Source organism: Triturus cristatus, chromosome 7, assembly GCF_964204655.1.
Source record: "Triturus cristatus chromosome 7, aTriCri1.1, whole genome shotgun sequence".
Classification (NCBI taxonomy): Eukaryota; Metazoa; Chordata; class Amphibia; order Caudata; family Salamandridae; genus Triturus; species Triturus cristatus.
The window spans coordinates 1,286,632,351-1,286,648,098 of record NC_140590.1 but is presented as its reverse complement, the minus strand read 5'-3'; the positions used below and the strand labels follow the sequence as shown (position 1 = coordinate 1,286,648,098).

The 15,748-nt window shown below is 45.8% G+C and overlaps 1 protein-coding gene across 3 annotated transcripts in view; it reads left to right on the top strand.

Annotated features, from left to right (window-relative positions):
- Positions 1–12,655, top strand: part of LOC146811897 (sulfotransferase 1 family member D1-like) — a 339,819-nt gene extending 327,164 nt beyond the window's left edge. For all 3 annotated transcript variants that reach the window (XM_085618860.1, XM_085618861.1, XM_085618862.1), the window contains 3 exons: positions 10,478–10,572; positions 10,701–10,881; positions 12,370–12,655. In XM_085618860.1, coding sequence (XP_085474986.1) covers positions 10,478–10,572; positions 10,701–10,881; positions 12,370–12,482 — 389 coding nt within the window. In that variant the 3' untranslated portion in view covers positions 12,483–12,655. The remainder of the gene's footprint in view (positions 1–10,477; positions 10,573–10,700; positions 10,882–12,369) is intronic.
- The last annotated feature ends 3,093 nt before the right edge of the window (positions 12,656–15,748 follow it).

The window sequence follows — 15,748 nt, the reverse complement described above, 5'->3', positions numbered from 1 at the left end:
CACAGTGATTTGTATAGAGGAGTGTCCCCATACCAGGGCCAGACTGGCCGTAGCGGGCACCGGACATTTTCCCCAGTGGCCCGTCAGGTTGGGGGTCGGTTTTGGGCCCCCAACCAATCGGCCCCTTAACAAAACTCAGCCAGCTGTTTGCCAGGGTAGGTTTTGGTTCCCAGTCCGGCTCTGCCTCATACCAGTGGTCTTCTCCCGAGGCCATTCTCTTATGATCACAGTGTGAGCTATGAGCCTGGGTCCAAATAGTCCGTCTGCGCTCTTCTTTACTCCCTCTGGCACTCGAGCTCACTCGGGGCGGGCTGGCAGCACCGCACAGTCCTTGCAGAGTTCACCAATGACCTGCTCTGCAGCACTCACCAGCAGATCGAGTTCACCTGCTCACACCACTGAGCTGGAGCTGCCTCCGGGGCACAGCAATACCACTCCTTGCCTCTCTAAGGCTGAACAGGCCAGTCAGGCAAGCTCACGGCCCAGGGAGCACCAGATCGGTTGTGTATCCAGATGGGACGGGCATGCAATGCGCCAGGTGTATATGCTGCACTGCCGCTGCCGGCTGTATAGTTATCAGTGGTTACTCCCTAACCGGGTGTCTCTCTTGAGTCGCGGCGGACACTTGTGTTCACGTTCTCCGCTCCTGCCCGCCACAAACCACCTCACAGCTGAATCAATCCTGGTCGGGCAAAACGCAGGGTCCGCCAGATGAACGCTGTCTCCAGGTGCTCCAGGTCAGCTCCGCACACAGCGCCGAGGCTGCGCTAACTCCCTGGATATTAGGCCGCGCCTGCGATGCAATGTATCCAGGTTAATGCAGTTCGGTGTCTTTAGGGTCCCTCATGGACACACACTTTTCCAGGGGTGTTCCTCAGTAGTATGAGGCCTCTCAGTCGATGCTAGGCACCATGATATTGCCGGGTGGTGGTGGCTATCGGAGAACCCTTAGGTAGCCTCCATCTTGCAGCCAGGCAAGCTCTGCCCCCCTGATAGAGGCTGTTGTTGGCTAACACACTGATAAAAATTCAAATTGAGCAATTACAATTTTCATAGCCGAATCCACCTATAGGTCTTTGGACAGTGAGAGGTGCAATGTCTCTCTATTATCTAGCTGGAGATGCCATCATGTTCATTTCCAATTTTCTCGCCCTGTTTGTCTTGAGTGGCCTCACTCTTTCATGCCATTGGAGGAATTACATGTTTTCATTGCTCTAACAGTAATGTACTTGTACAGTGTAGGATACCATCAAAACAAGCTGTAGGGTGACGGACTGGCGGGGGCAATGTGTTTTTTTTGGGTGTAGCAGGCATAGAGGCCTTTTTAGGTCTCGCCTAGCATTGCAGTGCATGCGCTGCTCGCTTTGCGAGGCATATTGTATTAGGGTATTTTTTTAGATGTGGTGTGGAAGCCTCATCCATATTTTTCATTGGCTGGCGTCATCGTCCATGGTAAACGCTGGCTTCCCATTGATAATGAGGCTTCTTACTCCCTCCCTGTTACCGCCCTGTCTCCTTTTAGGACCGCCCATCAGGACCGGAGCTTTTTCTTGTGACGTTACACGGTCTCCTTAATAAGTCAGTAAGCACTCTTTTATTTTTATTTTTAGCGCCGTCTGCTTCGGCCTCACTTGTTTATTTATTTAACTATTTTATCGCAATGGGCCTCTGCGAGCGGGGTGGGATTACAGGACCTTGGTTTCTGTGTCCGACGAGTCAAGTGATCCGCTGGAATGTCATGCTGTGGTGTCGTCATTGCCTCTGGTTTCCTCCACCACTCGGGGGTGCTACCTCTTTGAGTGTGTGGATGTCCGAATCAAAATTACTACCACTAGGCGCCTGTGCCCCCGGGCTGGCGCACAAGATTCAATGAGCTCTGCCTTGCTCAGCTAATGCGTTGTGCCAGGCGCTTCTGGGGGAGTTCTCCTGCTGCAGCTGTCACGAGGACCTTGGGTGTCTCTCTTCCTCTAGCGTGGGGATCTAGGCCCGTACTGGCTCCCGGATTCGGCTTCGCCTCTTTCAGGGGCACTGTCCCATTGCCCGAGGAACTGCATGCACCTATGGAGCAGCTTGTGGCGTTCCTGGCTCCCCTCTGGTCACTCTGGCTATTTGGGGCACTTTGCCCCCACACAGCAACAATCCTGCCCCCTGGTCACTAGCACTCCATATCCCTGCTCTTCTGGCTTGTAACCACATGCGGTCCTGGGCCCGAAACGACACTTGTGCCCCAGCCCTTTGTCTCCGCTGCGGGTCACTGGAGCGAACAGGGTCTCGCGCTTCTCCCTATGCGGCTGTCACTGCGATTTGCTCAGTCTCACCTTCAGTCAAGGGCGTTGATTCCCTCGGCAACACTCAGCAGATACCTCCACACCAGGCCAGCTCTCCTGGCCTCAAGTTGTACCGCCAGACACTCTGGGCCACCTCCTCACACTGATGTCTTATGTTATCACTGCACCCACTCTATACCTAACACCTGCCACTCAATTCTGCCGTCCCAGGCCCAGGGGTGGGGGATTTAAGCATACTTGCCTCTGCCGAGCTGGTGCACATCTCCGTGGTGCTCGTTACCTCTGGATATCTATTGGGCCTGTCAGGTCTCCACCTGTTTTGGTCTCCCTTCTGGGTTTTACCAGGCCCGATCTTACAGTGCCTGTGTTTTCTTTCCTCTGGCAGCATATGGTGCCTCTGCCGAATCGGTACGTTTAGCGCAACATGGCTTCAGGGCTCAGTGGGCATGCCACGAGTGGGACCTTTCACTTTCCCCTGCTGTCGCACATCGTTCTTTAGCTTGCATTTTCAACAGGTTTCTGCATCCCACATTTGCAGGACAAACACTTGCCGTGATCCGTTGTTCAATCGGGCGGGATTGCTATTCATCAGGATAATCGAGGGTGTGGACGTGGAGCTCTAGAGTCTTGCGTCTGCCACCGTGGCTTGATAGCAACACTCCCTCCATCCCTCCTTGATAACCAGAACTTGGAGGGAAGCCCCTCTTTGTCATATTATCCCTCCATCCCTCCTTTCGATAACCAGACCACGAAGGCAAGGCAGTCACTCTTTGGCACATTATCCCTACCCTTGAAAAACAGAGCACTGAGGACAGCTCTTCTTCGACCACCCCCTGTTGCACTCAGCAGTGACCCCTACATTATTTCAAATAAGGGGCCTTGTCTTACCACAGTCACTGCCAGGACAGGAATCTCCACTGATGGATGTGATGGGAGGCCTACTCTCTGGACTTGTAGCTTCACAACCCTCTTCTGGCCATAGTGATCTCTGACCCCAGCTATGCAGTGCCACTCATGGGCTCCACATCTTCTCCGGACAGCTCCCTCTGTCCATCCTCCTTGAAGCCTACAGACATGCCACCAGGTACTCTTCTTCCATTCCATGGTCACTCACACACCAGCAGCTGCTATCCCTCCAGAGACTATTTCCTCACTGTTCTGGACAACACAGGTCAACCATTTCAGCGTCTTTCCTTTCTTAGGCGCCCCCTGATAATGAGGCTTCTTAGTACCTCCTTGTTACCTCTCTGTCTCCTTTTAGGACGGCCCATCATGACTGGATCTTTTACTTGTGGCGTTACATGGTCTGATTTAGGCCCAGATCTCTGTACTGGGGTGAATGTTTGACATTGTTCTGCATTGTGTCCATCAATAGTTCTTTTTGCATTTGTTACACGGTCTCCTTCATAAGTCGGTAAGCACTCTTTTATTTTTATTTTCAGCGCTGTCCGCTTCGGCTGCGCTTGTTTATTTATTTAATTATTTTCTCGCAACGGCTCTCTGCAAGCAGGGCAGGATTACAGGGCCTTATTTTATGCGTCCGACGAGTCAGGTGGTCCGCCCAGCAGGGAGAGGAGGCAAGACATGGTGAGGGGCGCCGAAGTAGCAGGAGATTGTGCTGGCGGGGGTGTTGTGGGTGCCACAGCAGGGGGTGTAACTGGCAGGGGTAAGAGGAAGCGGTATTAAGCGTAAGGGATGTCATGGAAATCAATGTGTACGATACCGGGCAATGGAAAAGTGCCCACTAGCACACGAGAGGTGGAGGGTCATTATGCGATAGTGAGAGGCGCTGAAACACCAGTGGGTCATGCGGGTTAATGCGACGTTCAAGTAAAGGGCGAGATGTCGGTTATTCGTTTTGGTAAAAATCGACACCTTCTCTTCTCTTTAGGTAAACAGACCCTGGCACCAGTTAGGACAGATTAGTTGTTGCTTTAATCAACAGGTTCGTCCGTCCTCATAAGTAGTTAACACTATTGAATTCTGACTCCGTCGCGGTTGAGGATGAATGCCCGAGCCAGCACCACAAAGAGCATTTGCTAACCAGAGCACCAGGGCAGAGAGCATTCCAGAGTTCTGCTCGCTCAGACGCCTCGGAGAGGACAGTAGGCGGGTGGGTACGACAACAACGTGTTGATAAGATTACAAGCCTCGCCCTAATCAGAAATATGCACATGACATCATCAGAGAGCCACAATTCTCAATTAGTCTCCAAGGTGCAGTGTGGACTGGTGGCTTTGGTTCATCAGTATACAGTGCAGTGCACGGTGGTGCATTAATCAATCTACAATATTGTGCAGTGTGGCGGGTTAGCAGTGTGATAGATTAGTCTCTCCAGTGTGCAGTGTGGACTCGTGGCTTAGTTTCAATCTACATCACCAGTGAGGTGCATTTATCCATCTACAAAACTGTGCAGTGTGGGGGTTAGCGTCCCGAGGATGCACTGCAGTGTGGTACCATAGTCTCTCCAGGGTGCAGTGTGGGCTGGTGGCTTTGTTTCCTCAGTACACAGTGCAGTGAGGTGCATTAATCCATCTGAAATTGTGTGCAGTGTGGTGGATTAGCATCCCAAGGATGCACTGGAGTTTGGTACATTAGTCATACCAGGGTGTAGTGTGGACAGTGGCTTTGTTTCCTCAGAGTACAGTGCATTAATCAATCTACAACATTGTGCAGTGTGGTGGGTTAGCGTCCCGAAGATGCACTGTAGTGTGGCACATCATCTCTCCACGGTGCAGTGTGGACTGGTGGCTTTGTTACCTCAGTATACAGTGCAGTGAGATGCATTAATTCATCTACAATATTGTGCAGTGTGCGGGTTAGCGTCCAGAGGATACAATGCAGTGTGGTACATAATTGTTTTCAGGGTGCATTGTAGACTGGTGGCTTTGTTTCTTCAGTATATAGTGCAGTGCAGTGCATTAATCCATCTACAATATTGTGCAGTGTGGTGGGTTAGCGTCCTGAAGATCCACTGTAGTGTGGTACATTAGTCTCTGCAGGGTGCAGTGTAGGCTGGTGGCTTTGTTTCTTCAGTATACAGTGCACTGCAGTGCATTAATCCATCTACAATATTGTGCAGTGTCCAGAGGATGTGATACATACTCCACTGTGCAGTGTGGACTGGTGGCTTTGTTTCCTCAGTAAACAGTGCAGTGAGGTGCATTCATGGTCGTAGGGTACTACACAGACCAAAGTACTGATATCGGTAGAGTGTTGGACAGTGTTCTCCTGTCCCTATGATGCAGTGAGGTAGGAGCACTGTCCTTCGATGCCATACATTGTGCTGGGTTTTGATTGATTAGTATTTGTAGAGTGCAACCAATAGCCAAAGGCGTTTTGGCGCTAGCGTCAGTCAGGACAAGACTGCTAAAAGTGAAACCAAACCATAAGCATTCAAAATAAAGAAAACAAGCATTTGTAATGCAATAGGTCTCGCAATTGCGAGATTTTTAGCTATTGGCATTGTAATGACAGTGCCTTTTATTTACGTGTTTAAAAACCTGCAATAATAAAAGGCATGGTCGTTTACAATACAAATAGGTAAAAGTTTCTAAAATGCGAGACCTATTGCATTTACAATGCAATAGGTTTCGCATTTGCGAAAGTGTGAGCTATTGGCATTGTAAATGACAATGCCTTTTATTTATGTGTTGTTTTTTAAAACAGATAAAAAAAGGCATTGTCATTTACAATGCCAATAGCTTAAACTCTTGCAAATGCGAAACCTATTGCATTGTAAATGCTTGTTGTTTGTACCTTTGGGACAAAAGGGTTGTGGCCCTCACTGTATCATCTGTTCAGTTCCCATAACTGGCTACCTCGTATGTATGCTGCATACATGGGGTGTAAGAGAGTTGATGTCTGTCTAGCTTCCCGCATAATTAAAGTTGCCACTGGGGCCTGAACCTCAGAGGAATTTGAGCACCTGTAGAAAACATCCCCAAGCCTCGTGCATACCCAAAACCCAGTTCTGCCCAGCAACAGCACTCTTGTATTTGGAATGTCTGAATTATGATGTGCAACAAAGATTCCTCTTCCCTCTCTCCTCGCAGTAGAAAGCCCTGCAAACTACCGTCCACTATGGGGCGCTTAGAAGTTGGAAACTCACCATGAAGACAACCCTACAGGGGAATGTGGGCGTCCTTGGACGAGCTCCTAGACCCATATGAACCGCCATGAACAGTACTAACAAAATGAAACAATTGGCTCTGTATCACACCCCCACAGGATCAAGACACTAACGAGAAGAAAGTAAACCTCTGTATGCTACCTCTTTTTCTCTCTACCTTAATTCCTATCCTTTCCCCTTTCCTCACACTCCTCTCCTCTTACGGCGACAGTGGATAGGGGGGCAGCCAAGCTCATATTATTGTGAAACTGTACTACCATTAACACAGCCAATGAGGGCTGCAACCCTGCAACGACAATGCGCTGATGCTTATGTGTTATATGTTGTTAACAATAAAAAAACGATATTAAAATAAAAAAATAAAAAACTCATTTCAAACAGCCACTGGGGTACTGTAGAAGGTATTCGTATTGACTTTAAGGTAACTGCAGCAGAGAAATAACTTTGAGACTGTGCCAGGAAAGCTATATTTACCAACCCAACAATGTGGATTGTAGGTTCTGCTTTTTTTGCAGTCCTAGCGCGGATTTGTGCCTGTAAATCCCACAACATTTCTATACTCCAGGGCAGGCTTCAGTAATGTCTATCCGATGCATTGCAATAAAGATACCAATAAGGCCCAGGGCAGTCCGAAGTTATGTTGTATCATTTCAGAAATGTAGCTAACACTTTATTAATGATACGCCCAAACAGGTAGGAAAATTGTAAGTAGAAGTGGCTTAACACATAAGGGACAGACAAGACTGTTAGGGCTAACAATCTTTATGTGCTACAATAATACCAAATAAACAAAGTGGACAAGTTCTTTAGTAGGTTTTAGGTCGTAGTTCCTGACCTCAACCTTCGAAAAAGGAGCACAAACCGCAGTTAGTTGTTTTAGGAAACCCCTCACCCACCTACATAGTAGGTGGCGTGCTTCATCATCGGGACCCAGCTGGATCACCGAGTGCAATCCAGCCGTGCTTCCACACCTGAATTACAGCGGAGCTGGATGTTTGTGTGAGAAGTGTGAAATGCTATGTGAAGTGCAATTATGTGATAAAAATATCTCTAGGAATAACCCTTGTAAAAAGTTTTAATGAAAGGGTCCTAGGACATAAGTAAAGACATCGTCGGGATCAGCATGAGGTTTTAAAATGTACCTCTGTATCCCTTAAAGATTTAGGTCTACTAGTTTCAGCCTTCAGGTGTGTTCAAGAGGCTTTCGTTAGGATCAATTACGTGTGTGGCCCAAAATAACGGGCCACTGTGGTGCAAATATCAGCACACACCCTAAAGTGTGCTGTGAGTGTGGTGGGATCTTGTTACTTACAGATCCTCTGTAGGGAGTACTTTGACTTTGTTTGAAAATTGCCTCATGGATCCGATCAATCAATGCTACACCCAATTCTGACCGTTTGTCTAGGGATATTAGTCATTGTGACCTACGTTGACGATCGGGTCCCGCCGTTTGCTCCGCTGTAATTCAGGCGTGGAAGCACAGCTGGATTGCACTCGGTGATCCAGCTGGGTCCCGATGATGAAGCATGCCACCTACTATGTAGGTGGGTGAGGGGTTTCCTGAAACAACTAACTGTTGTTTGCGCTCCTTTTTTGAAGGTTGAGGTCAGGGACTATGACCTAAAACCTACTAAAGGACTTGTCCACTTTGTTTATTTGTATACTACCTAGGGAAAAGGACAAGTAATTTTTTTCTTCACTCTCTAGTTGTTCTTTTCTACAATAATACCACACATAAATACTTTAGGCCATTCATAATAACTAGCTAGCATACTGCACTGGGGGGAGCTGGATTTGTGAGGAAAGAGGAGTTGAGTATTTTGCTCAGCCATCCCTGACAACAAATGTGGAAACACTACATCAGAATTAAGTAACAGTCTGCCTCCACTCTCAGAATCCAGCTACTCCTCTAATCAATCACTTACTACGATAGGAAAAAAGTCAGGTTGTGCTAAATATATATAGTTTGATTCCTGGAATAAATGTCCGATATCTAAAGGTCACATGAGCTTTTCTTTTGTCGGTATTTATTTCAAAGCCAAAAAGCAAAAGAGCAGCCGCCACGTGTTTTGCACATATGGCTGGCACACCAAGGACTTTTCCAAGGCTGATTAGTATACCATGAACATATCATAATGGCAGTAATCATACAAAACCTATGTAAATAGGAGACAAAAAGATAAAACAAAAAAGGATCAGTATTAATCATGTGTTACAACATACCAAAATATTTATTGTTTTATATATATGCTACATTTCTGATTTATAGATGATAATATCTGTGCAACAGAAAATTAAATAAATTGTCTTTGTAATAAAATACAGCTCAATTTTGATTTCTTAATGATAGCACCTATCACGTGTAGCAAAAAGATCCAGAAAAATTCACACACAAAAAGTCAAATTCTCAGTACTACATGGATTGTTATTGCGGTGCTACATGTAATCAGAAGTTAAATGCGAGCTCCTAACATATTGCGTAGAAACGTTCGATACTACCATCGCATTACTGAATCACGGGTGACTGGTGCACTTATCTTTGACGATCTCATCCGATATGGAGATCATATTCCGAATCTATTGATCACTTGCCCCACTACGGCATCACAAACAGTTAGTTTTATTTCATGTGACATGCATAATACCCCATCACCAGTTCTATGTATTACTTATTTCGCTTCTCATTTTTCTTTCTTCTCTTAATTTAAAACAGATTGTACCTATTATTAAGATAATTGATGAGAAAAACCAGTGGCTATTCGAATCCTTCCACATTTACTCGGCCTTGCACTAGCATGGAATTTTAAACTTTCCCTTAATTACCTTCAGAGCACGGGTGTTCTTTCTTTCATTTGACTTGGCAAATAGGGTCATATTTATTTCTCAGTGTTGGGGCACTCCAAGGACCAAGATCTTACTAGGAAGGCCTTTCAAATTAATATTGTTAGGCGATTTTCCTCCTTGTTACAATACTTTCGGAGCTCGCATTTAACTTCTGATGACGTATAGCACCCCAATAACAAATCTATGTAGTACTACGAATTCGACTTTATGTGTGCGGATTTTCCTGAATCTTATTTAATTTTCTGTTACACATATAATTTCATAGAGAACTCAGAAATTCAGCATCTCTATAAAACAATAAATATTTTGGTATATTTGCCTCATTAATTGTTTATCAACCTTCAGTCCCCTTTCGATACCTACCTTCTGCTGTCTACCATAGCGCCAGGACTACCCCGTTGGGGGTAGCTGTGTGCTCTAAACTCCTAAATAAATAAAGAAAGAAATAATGTATTTAATTTTTTTATAGTATTGTGATCGCATTATTGATATCTCCATCGTCCATCATGTCTCCATTCAATCATGACTATTATACATATGTTTTGTATGAATTACTGCCATTATGATATATTCATTGTATACTAATAAGCCTTTAAAAAGCCCTTGGGGTGCCAGCCATATGGGCGAAACACTTGTCGGCTGCTCTTTTGTTTTTGTTATGTGGCTTGAAATAAATACAGAAAAAAGAAAAACTCATAATGCCTTTAGATATCGGTACATTTATTTCAAGAAACAAACCATAAATATTCGGCGCAGTCTTTTTTACTATAATTTCATACAGTCTGGTGGATCATTGGGGTGTAACCACCTAACAGGTTGTTTCACATTAAATCACAAACTAGGGTCCTGTCTGGTTGTATATGAACCCCAGGAGCTTCACCTCTCATACAACATAAACATCACTTACTATATTATCTTTCACCACAGACCTTCACTGACTATTAGCTAGTTTCATGCTAAGCAAAAAACTTCTGAAGGAATCCCATCCCAGTCTGCCTGATGCAGAGATTTCTAAGTGGGGAGAGGCAGTTAAATCCCAAGCCGTTGTGGGTAAATGATCCTTCTTGACTGAAAAAGAATCTATCTGCATGTGTTCAAGGACTTTGTCTTCTAAAGAAAGTTGGCCATGGAACAAGGCTGGGCAATGTCCCATGTGGGTTTGGAGGGGTGTTGAAGGTTGATGTGTGTTTCTCATGAATATTCCTTTTGTCAGTTGCATGCGGCTCCTGGTACGAACACGTCAAGGGTTGGTGGGAGAAGAGAAAGGACCACCGCATCCTGTACCTGTTCTATGAAGAGTTGCAGGAGGTGAGAAGCCAAAGGAACCAAAACCACAGTGAATAATCCTGCTTCTACAATTTCACCTTCATATATCTCTGTCATCTCTTGTTGGTGTATGTTAATCTAGTTTCTGTACCTTTCTCTCTTTATTTCAGGACCCAAAGCGTGAAATTCAGAAGATCATGAAGTTCTTGGACAAAGAACTGGGAGAAGAGATTTTGGAAATGATCAATCTCCACACAACATTCAAGGAAATGAAAAATAACTTGATGACCAACTATATGACCATTCCAAAAAGTAGGGTGGATCATCAGGCGTCCACTTTCATGAGAAAAGGTAGGTGTCTCTTACTGACCACCTCATGACCTCATTCAGAGCAGAGAGTAAGTCCCCCTCTTGCTTACTCACTGCTTGCTGCTCATGCTTCGAGGTATATCACACAGCAATGCTTCCTTTGGTATGCCAGGTCATGGAGAAATGTTTAAAGCAAATACTTCTGTATATATATATGTAGACCTAAAATTTGAAAACAAGCATTCCAGGATATGCTTGAATAAGTCCCCTCCTTTCATCAGATTTTAAAAGAAAGAGTTCGGCTCAGTGGTCAAAGTGCATTAAAAAAAGATGGGACTGTGATGGTGCGTGCATTTGGACGGGGTCAGTGAGCAAGGGGCAAGGTTAAAGGCGTCGCAAAAAAAATTACATAACTCTTTTGGGTCCTTCACCTTCATGTAACTATATATAAAATGTAGCTTAAACAAAAACTAAAAACAAGTTAAGACAATGAGTGAGAAACTATCATATATTACGAAGCCTGTATTAGTTAATGCACTGCAAAGGTTTGTGTGTAATCAGAGAGCAACAGAATTAAATCCTGGTTGGTGCAGTGGAGAATAGTAATTTGTATATTTTCAGTGCTACGAGGCCCTAGCCTATGAAGAAAGCCAAGTGAAAATGTACATTATTCTTTTAAACATGCCTTACACACAGTATAAAATGGGCTGCTAAAAAAAAAAAATCCAAAAAGTTTAGGATAGTTTTTCCAAAATATCGATTTTAGTAACTATTTTAGTGTGATTCTTTTTGTTATACTGTCAAAGCCCACACTTCAAAGCTCAGCTGGTAACTTGGGTGTAATACCACTCAAAGAATAAATCTGTGTCATCAGAAAGATTAAAGTGATTCTATCAATTAAAGCTAATATTGGCTTCCAAGCACCCTTTACATTTGAATATTAACCAGTTGTGCATATTTATATTTCTTTCAAGCAAGCAGGTACCCTGGCCAGAAGGCTTGTTTAGCCATCTGCCCCTCGCTCAGTTTCACTACACTGGAGTCTCCTTGCCTTACACTTCAGCTGAAGTATTTCAAGTGTTTGAATTACCCGTCCCAGGACGGTTTTCCTTTCATATAAAGTAGGGGAAGTGTTTTTCTTTCATTAAAAAAAGAATGGGCACTTCGTGCCCCTCAGATCCCACTAACCTCGACCTCTGGTTTGGATAACAAGGGATGTATTCATATTTCATATTGAACTGTGTAGAGTAGGTTCCCTGCTTCACTTGCAATTATGATACTATGTCTTCCCAGAGGATTGTGACCCTCATCTGAGCTCAGTGGTTAAAGTTGAAGGAGAGAAAGGCACATAGATAACCCAAAATTCGACACCACTGTATGTTTGAAAACAGTAATGGAATCCAGAGAAAGTTTGTTTCCAGCTCTTTGCCACAACATGCATAAACAATGAAGACAGAAAAATGAGACTCATTTTGTTTCATATGAACCTCCCAATGTAAAAATAACAGCTATTTCTATCGCTCTACACAGGGATTATAGGGGACTGGAAGAACCACTTCACTGTAGCACAGAATGAGAGATTCGATGAAGACTATGAGAAGAACATGGCCGGCAGCTTGTTGCACTTCAGGATGGAGATATGACATTCTGATCCTTAACCTCTCAGTGTTTTGCATGGAAAAATGTTTGCTGCTCCATTTGTTTTTTGGATTTGCATCATTCACCATTCTTGATTGATCCATTTCTCCGAGTACCTAGCCTACCATTATTAGGTTTTGCCTGATATTGTATTTAATATAAACTTAAAAGGGACTTACTTTCCGCCTCCTCTCTTTCCTGGCTTCTTATTGGTTTCCCGAGTTCGCCACTTACAGTGCCTCAATTTCTGTTGGATGTAGCATATTTTTCTGCATTTACCAATGCTTGTTCCTTGCCTGCTTCTCTCATCAATTTCATGCAGCTAAAATACTGTTAACATCTGCTTTGGTGGAACTATATTTTCATAAAGTTTTGCCTTTCACTCTTGCACCATTTTTATTTAACAATTAATCACCTGAGAGATTCTGATTTGCATAGAATCACAGGATGTTGTGCGGCGCCCCCTAGACTCATACTTAGATCCCCAGCTTCTTGAGTCAGAAGCTCTGGATGCTGCACCATATCCTCTCGACTCCTGTGTTATCTGTCATGGAGCTCTTGCCTTCTGCCGGACGATGATTGAAAATAGCTCTTTATTCATTACATAGGTATTACCAATGCTTGCTACCCCATGTTGCCACAGCAACTACTGCTGTCTACCAATGTAATAACCCAGTCAAAATTCTAGTCTGCCACCTTTACCACTGTCTCGTCCTGTTATAATCTCTTTTTGAACCATACATCCAACCCGGTCTATAATCTGCTGTGTATTTGCAAGGAAGCATTTTTTGATGAAGCTTTCAAGGTTTGTTTATATTTAGAAACCTGAGGTTTATGGGAAGAAATGCTCAGACCCTTTTCTTCAGCTACTTTATGCTGACACTGACCAGGATAACTCTGAGCATTTTGATACTTCACTACATCTGTATTGTAATGCATGTCTGTTCTCTCAATTCTCACCATGTTTAATACATTTAGGGGCATATTGTCAAGGAGTTATCGGCACTTTATCTCCGCCAAAGTCACAATAAATTAATCGCCCCATTCACAAGCTGGTGCAAACAGCCGATATCACCAGTTTACCTGCGATAGCAGCTGCAAAAAACAGCGCCGCAGATGAGCCCGGCAACTATCACTAATGAGATGCAGAGTAGACGTTCCCCAGCAAAAAGCCGCGACATCACACCGCAACATTCTCAACGACCAGCCAGATCGGCGAAAAGACCACAAAACAGGCGATAAGGCACATTAGCAGCAGGAAATTAACACCTGCTCTGACCTGGTGTAAAGTTGGATGACAACCTGCACCAGAAAAGAGAGCCCAGCCCCCAGCCACACCTGAAGAACAGATGCCATGGAGCTACTGATCATGCAGCTCGGAGCCCCAACAGGTCCAGAACACCCACCACCACCGCCAGGCCCGCCACCCCTGCCCTTCCCGGACCACCACAGAGGCAGCGCAGACAGACAGCGGACTTTCAGGAAACGCACTAGCCTCACAGACTTAACACCAGAGAATGTCATTGCCCACTACAGACTCAAAAGGACAACCATCCTCCGCACCCTGAACATCATTGCCCACAGGCTGACGGTACCAACACAGAGGACAACCAGCATCCCACCTTAGAAAAAGCTGCTGGCTGTGCTGCACCTTTTGGCCTCTGGTACCTTCCAACCAACAACCACCAGAGTCTGACGAGTCTCACAGCCAGCCCTATCCAAGTTCCTCACACCTATCCTGGATACCATCATCAGCTTGGTACCCCAGTACCTATATTTCCCCCACACTGTGCAGGAACAGCTGGAGACCAAGCAAGGCTTCTACGCCATAGCTGGCTTCCCGTACGTGTTGGACGCAATTGACTGCACACATGTCCTACTTTTGCCCCCTGCCGACACTGCTCATAATTACCGCAACAGAAAGCACACGTATTCCATTAATGTGCAGGCAATAGTGGACCACCTGGGACTCTTCACCAATGTTGTCGCTAACTGCCCAGGCAGTGTGCATGATTCATACATCTTCCGACAGTCCATCATCAACCAGCACTTCCAGGATGGCACCTATGGAAATGCACTGCTCGTTGGTAAGTACCAAATGAACACACCACACACCAACTCCACAATCATGCAACTCACAACTCTGGGAATGCACACGTTACAAACTCACATACAACATGCCAAACATGCCCACCCACCATACACAACAGCACAACGTACTGCGGTAACCTGGACTAGCCATGTACATGAGCCATCAATAGCATGGCACCTCAGCCACACAATAGCAGAATGTAGGGAGAGGTGGGAACCAGGCATGTGTGAAGGAGGAAAGTGACCCGTGAATGAGAATGTACACAATGCCAAGTGTGGCGTGGATGTGCTGGACAGACTGTATGCAGACCACAGACCTATCCATGTCGACATATACTGCTGGTGGTGGTAGTGTTGTGGACAGTGGACGCAACCATGTCACCCGAGATATTAAGGAAGATCTCGGAAATGTAGCTTGTTACTTCCCCCCTGTAAGCATGTGCAGAGTGGGCTGGCCCGGCGTACGCCAGACTAGCGTAGGGGTGTGAATACAAAGCACGTAGCCCTGGGCATGGTTCTCTTGCGGAATGGCCAATGTGTCTGCCAGGGTGGCGCCTCTCACCCTGCCACGAGGCGGACGCCGTGAGCGGTGGTGCCTGCGATCCTGTGCACCTGCCGCAGCCCGGGCGGCTGGTTCCGGAACCAGTCTTCTCCGCCCCTGCACATCCAGGCCTCACTGCTCACCTGCAGACACCGCCATGTCTCCAAGAGGGCCCACCATGTGTCGGTGAAAGCTCCAAGACTGAGGCCCGCGACCTTGGCAGCCTCCCCAGACCATCATGGCTTCGGCAAGCAAGGCCCGCAGTACTCCTTTCTTGTTGACTTACTCCACCGGCATCCACAGCGGAAAATTAGGTCACACATTTGAAACTGAGTCTTGATTACACAATGGCAAAGTACATATTTTATGGCTGAGTTTATATCACTCTACTCCCTTCGATGTGGTGCCACCAACTCTGTGCATAGCATTCTGACCACACGTGTCTGGTGGACCTTGCTGACTTCTGCCTTCGGCCTAGACTGCGGTCCAACAGGCCTCACACCAATCCAATACAGTCCACACGAGGCAGGACACGGCATCGTCGCAGGCTGCACACCTGCTCAGCTCTGGTGCCTCCACCTCCGTCAACCAGAAATCTTTTCCACATGCCATTTCAACGCCCTGTTTTAGAGATCCAGT